The sequence below is a fragment of the Anabrus simplex genome, chromosome 3 (genome assembly GCF_040414725.1).
Source record: "Anabrus simplex isolate iqAnaSimp1 chromosome 3, ASM4041472v1, whole genome shotgun sequence".
Classification (NCBI taxonomy): domain Eukaryota; kingdom Metazoa; phylum Arthropoda; class Insecta; order Orthoptera; family Tettigoniidae; genus Anabrus; species Anabrus simplex.
This window is the reverse complement of record NC_090267.1, coordinates 287927179-287937162: the sequence shown is the minus strand read 5'-3', so window position 1 is coordinate 287937162 and position 9984 is coordinate 287927179. Positions and strand designations below refer to the sequence as shown.

At 35.8% G+C, this 9984-nt stretch overlaps 1 protein-coding gene across 1 annotated transcript in view; it reads right to left on the bottom strand.

The window, feature by feature from the left end:
• Nucleotides 1-3131: 3131 nt before the first annotated feature.
• Tbh (Tyramine beta hydroxylase) overlaps nucleotides 3132-9984 on the bottom strand; it is a 145100-nt gene continuing 138247 nt past the window's right edge. Inside the window, exons 8-9 of the mRNA XM_068227054.1 lie at nucleotides 8522-8709; nucleotides 3132-4111 (exon numbers count right to left, since the gene is read on the bottom strand). Of these exons, the coding sequence (XP_068083155.1) occupies nucleotides 3877-4111; nucleotides 8522-8709 (423 nt within the window). The 3' untranslated portion in view covers nucleotides 3132-3876. The remainder of the gene's footprint in view (nucleotides 4112-8521; nucleotides 8710-9984) is intronic.

Here is a 9984-nt window from a genome sequence, read left to right as displayed (position 1 = left end):
AGTTGACGCCCACGTGCGACCTGCGCATCTGCGTGTGGGAAAATTATGTTGATAATGAGGTAGGAAGAGGGTAAAGTAACCCAGAGTCAGCACATCGCCTACTCCTATTAAATAACACCTAGCGGACTGCTCAAGGCTTTACAACCCCATTCGATGGACGAATCACCATCAACAGTGCCATATACCATCACACCATATGAACAATGCATAGAGGTTTGTAATCAAATCCAGGCTTTTGACACACAATCCAGTGATTAGAAATTGCATTCCACCACCTCATCATCCAGTCATTCATCAATGATCTGTATTTAGGACTGTCAGCCAGTTGGCAAATCCCCTATCAGTTGTTTACCTAGCCTTTTTGTAAATGATTTCAGAGAATTTGAAAATTTATCAAACATTTCCCTTGATAAATTGTTCCACTCCCTTACTCCTCATCCTATAATGAATATTGGCACCAATTTGTCCTCTTGAATTCACACTTTGTCTTCATTTTATGAAATTTCCTACTTTTAAAAACTCCACTCAAGCTTATTCATCTACTGATGTCATTCCACGCCATCTCTCCACTGACAGCTCAGAGGATACTACTTATTGAAGCAGCTCAACTCCTTACTCCCAAAGTCTTCCTAGTCCAAAGTTCGCAACATTTTTATAACACTATTCTTTTGTTGGATATCACCTAGAATAAATCGTGCTGCTTTTCCTTGAATTTTTTCCAGTTCTCGTATCAAGTAGTCCTGATATGGGTCTCATACACCAGAACCATACTCTAATTGGGGTCTCTTCTTAAGATCCTTACTACAACCCCTAAATACCCTCATAACCATGTGAAGAGATCTGTAGCCTTTCTTTACAACCTCGTTAATGTGATTACCCCAATGAAGATCATTTCTTATATTAACACCTAGAAACTTAGTGATCCCCAGAGGTACTATCACTCTCCTAACCTGCCAGGCAACAGTCAGATGGTGATTTTTTTTTCCACCAACAGGACTCAGACCAGTTAACCATGGTGTTGGATCATGAGAACTTGACGCCTTAATGATCATGTCCACCAGAAGGACAACTTTTTTATAAGAACACTTTTCTGTATCTTGTTCAGATTTATTTGCATGCTACGATATCTAGTAAGATCAGGATAGTAATTGTTTATACAACCCACAGGATACCAGTATCCATGTGTACAGAATATAGGACTTTACTTGTACATCAAACCGTTATTTTCTTGGTGTGCGATACTGTTAGAGGAACCCTAGAGTTGGTGGATCTAGAAACAGTGTAAGCTATTTCAACCATATGTGCATGCGTGCGATGTAGACTTTGCTGTACATGAAGAAATAGGAGGTATGTATCAGGATTTTAATCAAGGAATAAATTCTCCATTCATAAGAGCTGTTCAAGCTTCCATGGCTCTAACAATGGAACTGTTTCTCCTGGGCCATGGCTGTTTTGATAAAACGAATCATACAATTTTTGTATGTTAAACAGCATGGTAGGGCATATGCTGTGTCAATAAAATAACATGAAATTCTTTACATTTCGCAGAGAACTTTGCTCTGCGTCTTCAGAAGAAAATCTCAACTGTTCAGGAGAAAGACTTCTCCAAGAATGTAAGTTTGAATTTAGACATTAGTAATAGAAGTGTCACCAGATGGCTCACCGTACGCGGTACAGCGCTAGCTTCCACTTCGAATGCCAGCGCTCTACCACTTCCGCTTTGAATGCTGGTGCTGTGCGGTGCACGGTGAGCTAGCTGGTGATGTATGAATGTACCACTTACACTTCTATTAGTAACGTCTAAATTCAAACTTCCATTCTTGGAGATGTCTTTCTCGTGAACAGTTGATATTTTCTTCTGAAGACGCACAGCAAAGTTCTCTGCGAAATGTAAAGAATTTCAAATTATTTTCTGGACATGGCATAAGCCTAAAAAGCCTATATCATGTCTATAATTACAGGCCGTGAAAGCATCAATGGTAGCATGGTAATAGTCATTCATGTCACTTTATCATTAATGATGTATAATATAAACAAAATTGTAATTGTCAATAGAAGACTACTTCAGGCACAAAATTGTGGTTGAAAATAGTACAGGAAGTTTTCATGATGGGACCTCGTATTAAAATTGTATAGTATAGGAAGTAATAAAATTGCATTCTGTTGTCTCTTATCAATTCTGTCTCCCAGTTTTGCGAGACATATTAATATACAGTGAGAGAAGTCTGGATATGTAACAATAACAAAAGTGAATCGTGGTTTCTGATTCTTGAAACTCTACTTCAAGTTTACAATAGCAAATGTGAAATGGAGGATTGTTAAGAAGTAGTATTTGTTAAATATTGATACTGTTTCAAGGCCGTTTGTCCAGACCACTTAATTTTAAATCCATGCTACTGTTCATAAGGTAAGATTAATTTAGAATTTAAATAAATATATTTAGAATATTAAATATGTGTAAAGATATTAAATGAAATAAATCTGAAGAGTAAAGATTTACACAATGCTGCTTGCAGTTGTTGCACAAGTGGCATACGGTATCTACTTCCTTGTTATAAGTTTTTATGCATCATTAATAACAAAATAGCAATATAAACAACTATTACAATGCTGTTTACCATACAAAAATGAGCTTGTATATTTTTTTTGCAATAGACATGGGCCAGACAGTTCCCTTGTAAGTTAAACCTTTCATTTCAAACAACTGTCATTCAGGCAAACATTGTTTAACATTAATATTACATCAATAGACGATGAAAAGCTTTCAGTAAAACCGAACCTATATAATGTGAGCTACCACAGTGAGCTACCTGAACTGAAAATAATGATTTTGTTAAATGATTGAAACTAATAGCTTGAAAATAATGTTTTATCACACAATTACACTTGTAAATTCCTTAAACAATAATTTTGCACCATGGTTGATAATTCTACTGAAATTGCATGTATAAAATTCTACTTACCACAAAGAGACATATACAGACTCAAGTAGAAAGATGTTTTCTGGTGTGATAAAGGCAATTGATGCTAATATCATTGAACTCCACACTCACCCACATGTGTGCCAAACATTATATCCATATCACTGTTCAGTATGTGACAGGTTGGGGTAGTAAAGAATATCAAAGAGGTATATCAAACTTTCATTTTATTTAGGCTGTAGCTTTGACCTATTCTTCACTTTTTTGTGCTTTTGAAGCTCAGAACCATCATGCTGCAATTTTAACAAATTTTTGGAGAGTGCTTCTCAAAACCTTCCTAAAACTTATGATTTGCATTCTTGTATTCAACATTTATCTTAGTAGAGCTTAGAGCATTCTACATGATATTAAACTGAAGTAGTTATGTACAGTAGATTTCATTGCTAGTCAGGAATAATTCTTATTCATTATGTTAATTTGAACATCTAGAAAAAAAGTCTGCTGCTGCTACTACAGGGCGAGTCTCACAAAGGTTGCCATTGTTCCTGCATGCTACATGTCAGAAAATGAGAACGTGTTCATGGTCACATCATTCCCATATGTCCGTAGAAAATCCCTCAACTTCAAAGAATGGATCATCACATTAAAAAACCAATATCCCGGATTTTTTTTTATTAGTTAAGACAGTCAGTTGTTTTAAACTTCTTTTTATGTTTAGCAGGCATTTACTGCATCGTCCACTCGCCCAGACATGGCACATAGAATAACTGGCAACTCGACTGAAACTAGCACTGTACTACTTCTTTCATCTAACAAAAAATAGAACATATGATGTAAATCAACAATATATATTACTGGTAACTGTATTTCTACGATTAGATATTTTACATTCAAGGTTCTATCCAGTGTAATCTACTGCATATCATGTATAATTACAGCACTGGAACAGGTACATTCACATCTTGTTGGTGCATACACGTGGCTGTGGTGGAAGTGGAAACAATACTGGTGTGACTGAGAGGTTTTCCCAGTATCCTGGAAAACGTTCTCCTGATGACTGATTACACTGCATAGACAATGGTGAGTTCTGGTAGAGATCATGTAAGACACTTGTCCTCATGGGAGACCAGTGAATTGCTTTGTAGTTGTCAGAAATACCATGGGATGGACTTGTGCCTTGACCTTCCCATCTGCAAGAAAAATCAGCCACGGTTATCTTATATAATTAGAATGAAACTAAGCTTGCATCAAATAAATTCTACAAAACTACACAGTACAACATTGAATTGTTCTCAGGCACAAAATATATCGATTATCATGTTTTCAGACATGCTGATCACGAAAATAACATTAGTTATTTTGTATCACCTAACACTGTTGAGATATTTGTATAGCAGAACTGTTTCTTTCTTTGGGAGCGGAAGCTGCTATTGTCTCCTTGTCTGGGCAACTTTATTTGGTTTTATTACTCAAAAGGAATGTTATACCCCCCCCCCCCCCCCCCCCCGTTGTCTATTCCGTTAATATGAAAGAAATATATGATAGTATGGAAACAATCTTAAGGCTTTGAACTATATAGAATATGGGTGGCAGATTTGTGCAGATCTAAAAGTGATAGGTAATAATAATAATAATAATAATAATAATAATAATAATAATAATAATAATAATAATAATAATAATAATAATAATAATAATAATAATAATAATAATAATAATAATAATAATAATAATAATCGTATCCTCAGCTACCGTGTGCAGACATTTCGATTTGACGCCATCTGGCTGTCTGCTCGTCAATTTCGACGTTCCGTTTTACTCTAGGTCCGCTAGATGGCAGACAGAGTAAACCGGATCTCTCTTGGGCGTCTATGGCTGAGATTTAATTAATTTTGTCGGGTAAATACCAAATGTATCACCAGCGATCTTTTACATGCCGACATCGTACGACATGGAGTGTCGAATGGACTTTTTTCCGCCCTTCAAAAATCCGACTACCTCTGCCGGGTTTGAACCCGCTATCTTGGGATCCGGAAGCCGACACTACCACGGATCCACAGAGGCAGCTTGATTTTAAATTGGTTTGTGTGAATTTTCTGGGAAAATATAGAGCAGGCAATTACAGTGATATGGTGGAAGACTTTTTGAGGGCTTGCAAGACACTGAGATGCAATGTGTCCCTTAAGATCCACTTCCTCCATTCGCACTAACAGGAATGCAGTCAGGATTCAAAAATTTTTGTTGTTTTCTCTGTGAGTGGGAGATGTCACCAAAATAATTTTCCCCCCCTTTGCATATAAAACTGGGGTTGATGAAGAACTTTGTTAAGGCGATAGACATATAAGGAAGGGCATTTCAATATTTGAGGGGAAAATTTCAAAGGCTGAGTGAGGCAAAACTAAAGGAAGGTATCTTTATAGGGCCACAAATATGCGATCTCTTACATGATGCTGTATTTGAGGGGACTCTCATTCCTGGTTTTTTTTTTTTTTTTTATGCCTAGCTTGATTTTAAATTGGTTTGTGTGAATTTTCTGGGAAAATATAGAGCAGGCAATTACAGTGATATGGTGGAAGACTTTTTGAGGGCTTACAAGACACTGAGATGCAATGTGTCCCTTAAGATCCACTTCCTCCATTCGCACTTGAATTTCTTTCCATCGAACCTTGAGGAGGTCAGTGATGAGGATGGGGAAAGGCTCCATCAGGACTTATTAGAAATGGAAAGGTGATACAAAGGGAAATCAGTGTCCAGCATACTTGCCAATTACTGCTGACTACTTATCACAGATATTTCAGAGCCGTCTTATAGGCGCAAGTCTTTGAGGAACAAGTTTTTAGAAGGTAAGAATTTTTACTATATAAAGCCTTAATTGCAACATAAATACAATTTTAGAATACTTAATATATTTCTGTTGTTGTGTATTTTGGATTATGGATTATTTGGATTGAAATTACACCAAATATAATAATAGAAAATAATAGAAAACCGCAAATGAAAAACAGTGAACTATATAGCCTATGCATTTTGTTGCGGGAAGTTCATCATGTTATCTAAAATAAATATGGAAATAAAAATAATAGATAAATTGCACACAAATGTATGTTAAGATTTACAATATTCTAACAAGGATTTTGTTATCTTGAAACATTAGCTAAAACGGTAATATTCACTCTAGTTGTTACACGACATGCATACACATCGCATATGCTGTTCGTGAAAACCTGGATAGACACACAGTTTATGACGGACTCTATGTTTCACCAATCCCAAGCTGTACCTGGAGGGAAGGGGCTAACTGAAATAAAATGGAACTTGACAAATTTAAACAACATGTACAGGTTTTTTGAAAATTTAAGCCATTACATCAATACTATTAGTAAATCAAGCATTTGGAAAATAAAACAATTGAAATATACAATTTATGCCATTTTAAAATATTTCTCTATGAATGTAGTTGACAATTTTACTGAAAAAGTAAAAAAAGGAATTAAGTTTTTGATGGGAAATATGGATTTGCATTTGAGGTTCCCTTTTGCAAGGCTTCTTTTTCTTTTCTTTTATTTTCTTTTTTATTTTATTTTATTTTATTTTATTTTTCTCTTGCTTCTGAGATAGAATTTAGCCTTATGATAATCTGTTAATCTTCTGCTCACTGTCCACTCACTGACATTCACACCTCATACTTGTTCAAGCCAACTTCTGACTTCAATCGCAATACTGCACCAGTCACGCAGAATTTGAAGGCTGGTCATCCCTTGTAGAAGATGACCTCCTTGTACCAAATCCTGGCCTATGAGATTATGAATGCCATACCTCTATATGGTATGTGAAATTGTTGATGAAGCACAGTGTAACAAATCAGTAACATAATGCAAGCTGCGTACCTCCTCTACCAACTCCACTGCCCTAGAGGCATCCTGTGTGGTCAACAGCATCTTCATTCCCATAGGTGCTGTTTTACGTGGAGTTGAAGGTCAAAGAATTCCCTCCCTCGCACATGGAGGTAACAATTAAATTACGGTATGAAAATGAAGATTTGCATTCTTCCGATAGGCAGTAATTTTCAGCTTCCTAACACTATACCTTTGGGATGGTCTTTTATTGGTTATTATTGCCTATTGTTGAGTTCATTCCATTTGGCAATCTTTGAGAACATTTCCCAAAATTCAATGCACAGTGAAAGGTTTCATTGGAAAGCATGAGAAACGTTAACATTTTTATTATGCTCATCAGTATATTCATATATATAACTTGATTTATAGTTTTTTCCTTTTCCTTATTGATATTTTTGTCAGTTGTACTTCTTACTGCTAACATTAAATTCCATCCTGAAGTTTCTGAACCTTCAACCCTAAATTAGTATACCAATAGCTAATCTAGTGCATCATGGTTGCTATACTTTTATTAAATTTACGATCCCTAATTTCATTCTCCATCATTGGCACTTAATACATATGAGTGCATGCATCCATGTGTGTTGTTTACTTACTGCCATAAAGCAAATTTGCAGGTACTCTCATGGATAGAACAGTTCATCATTAAGGGTTATTTGTACAATTTTAAAAAAGTTGCGTATGGCTGTTAGTGCCAGGATTGTCGGAGGAAAAGTTCAGCTCGCCAGATGCAGGTCTTTTGATTTGACTTCCGTAGGCGACATGCGCATCGTGATGAGGATGAAATTATGATGAAAATGACACATACACCCAGCCCCAGCACCAGCAAAAATTAACGAAGTATGGTTAAAATTCCCGACCCTGCTGGGAATCAAATCTGGGACCCCTGTGACCAAAGGCCAGCACGCTAACCATTTAGCCATGGAGCCGTACATTTGCACAATAAATTAAGCCATTAGATGGATGTTGTTTTGGTTGCCTATCAACTCACAGCCTAGAGATATTCAAGGTTGGCTCATTTTACCCTGTAGGCATCTCAGCCCGGGAAACTACGTGGCAGAACCAAGTGTCTTGACAGGGAAACCATTGCAAACAATCTTCCAATTGACAGGAGGAAGCAAGCATGAGTGCTTAATCATGGTGAATCTCTCCTCCAAAGAACTCCATTCTACCCTCCACTTCAAAGATCATAAATTGTGTTGGTAAAGATCAAACAAAGCAAACAAGTTTTTTTCTTAGAAGCACAGAAGTTTATATATATTTATTTTGTGGGACACCAGGTTTAACATTGCAGTCTAGCCACAAGCTAATATCAGGCAACATTTTACACAGTATGGAAATTCTAAGTAAATTAACATCCCATTAGCAGGTCTACCGACACAAGAAATGAAATATTACAATATTACAGATTCTTGTTGTTCTGGATCATCTTCATTAGCTTCCAAAACATTACCTAGAGTCACACTCAAATTTTCAAATAAAAGTACTTATTTTGTACATTTTTCATCTTGTCCATATTCACCCTAATTTAATGGAAAAAATATGCTTCCAACAAAAAAATAAACAGCTGATTTCAAAATAAAGGTAGGCTACCTACATTAACATCCATTATGTGAAAATACTCACAAAAACACACCCAAATGAGAAAAGTATTGCAGTATTTTAATATTATAACAGTACTTTAATATGTTTAAAGATACTTACTCATGCAGGAAGCGAAAATATGTATCTAGGCTCTCTGTGCTGATGGAGCTCTTGCAAACTTCCAGGTCTACTTTTGGGAAGTAGTGTACGTAATTGACACACATCTCGTCACTGATGGCAAATCCTCCTAGAGTGATGTTGTTACGATCAGTGGTCTTGTATGTACACGTTGTTATTAAAGCATCACCCTGCAATGAAATATTGTAGAAATACCTTAATAATGTCATTGTGATCCAAGACAGTGTCCACAGAATAATAAGAAGCAGATTAAGCAAATAAACAAATGCTGAATTGAACTATAGAATTGCACATGAATTTAAAGGAGGCAAGGAGGTTCAGTGCTGGGACCATTATTGTTTCTAATATTTATTAATGATATAGGTTATCTAGAGTTTACTGGTAAGATATTCCTGTTTGCAGATGATATATTTATACTTTATGACAGCAGTTGCGTACAAAAGATTATGGAGTATATGCAAAAGGATCTCGACATATTAACATCCTGGCTGAACAAGAATAATCTAGTAATAAGCACCTCGAAAACAAAATGCATGATATTCCATAAACCAACACAAATTATCAATACCTGTAATGTAGTAAAAATTGGCAATGAGCCCATCGAAAGAGTAAAGCAGTTTTCATATTTAGGCCTGGCTTTAGACAATAACTTAAGTTGGAATGAGCATATCTCAAATGTAAGGGGGGAAATATTAGTGTAATTGGAGTTCTAAAAAGATTGAAGGGCTATGGAATAAACAACCAACACTTAAGAAACATATATACCTCCCTCATACATTCACACCTTATGTACATGAATATAATATGGGGAAATTGTGCACAGGAAGCTGTAAAGGAACTAGAAATACTCCAAAAGAGAGATTTAAAAATTATGTATGGATATGATTTACTAAAACCATCTGTGTAAGTTTTTCAGGAAACAAACATATTACCAGTACAATGTCAGATTAAATACTCTCAAGCTTTATTTATGTTCAAGTATAAAAATAATATGATTTGTGTTAATACAGAACTACGATACAGCAAAGATATTCACACCCATAACACAAGATCAGCAAACCAATTTTACAAAGATTCCACAAACACTACCAAATATGGCGTTAAAAGCATTTCTTATTCAGCAAGCAGTCTTTAACAATCTACCTCCAAAATTGAAACAAATCAATAAGTTGTACAGATTTAAAAAAGAAGTACGCAGGTACTTCCTTGAACAATATGTTGGAGAATAAATCGATAACCACTGTGTATTTTTCCACCTACGTTTAGTTTATTTTGAATATCTTCTTTTTTTCCATGTAAAATAATGATATGATGTACCGTAATGATATTATGGCCAACGGCCGTAGCCGTGTTGAAACACCGGATCCCGTGAGATCTCCGAAGTTTAAGCAACATTGGGCGTGGTCAGGAGTTGGATGGGTTGCCACGCGCTGTTGGTGACAATA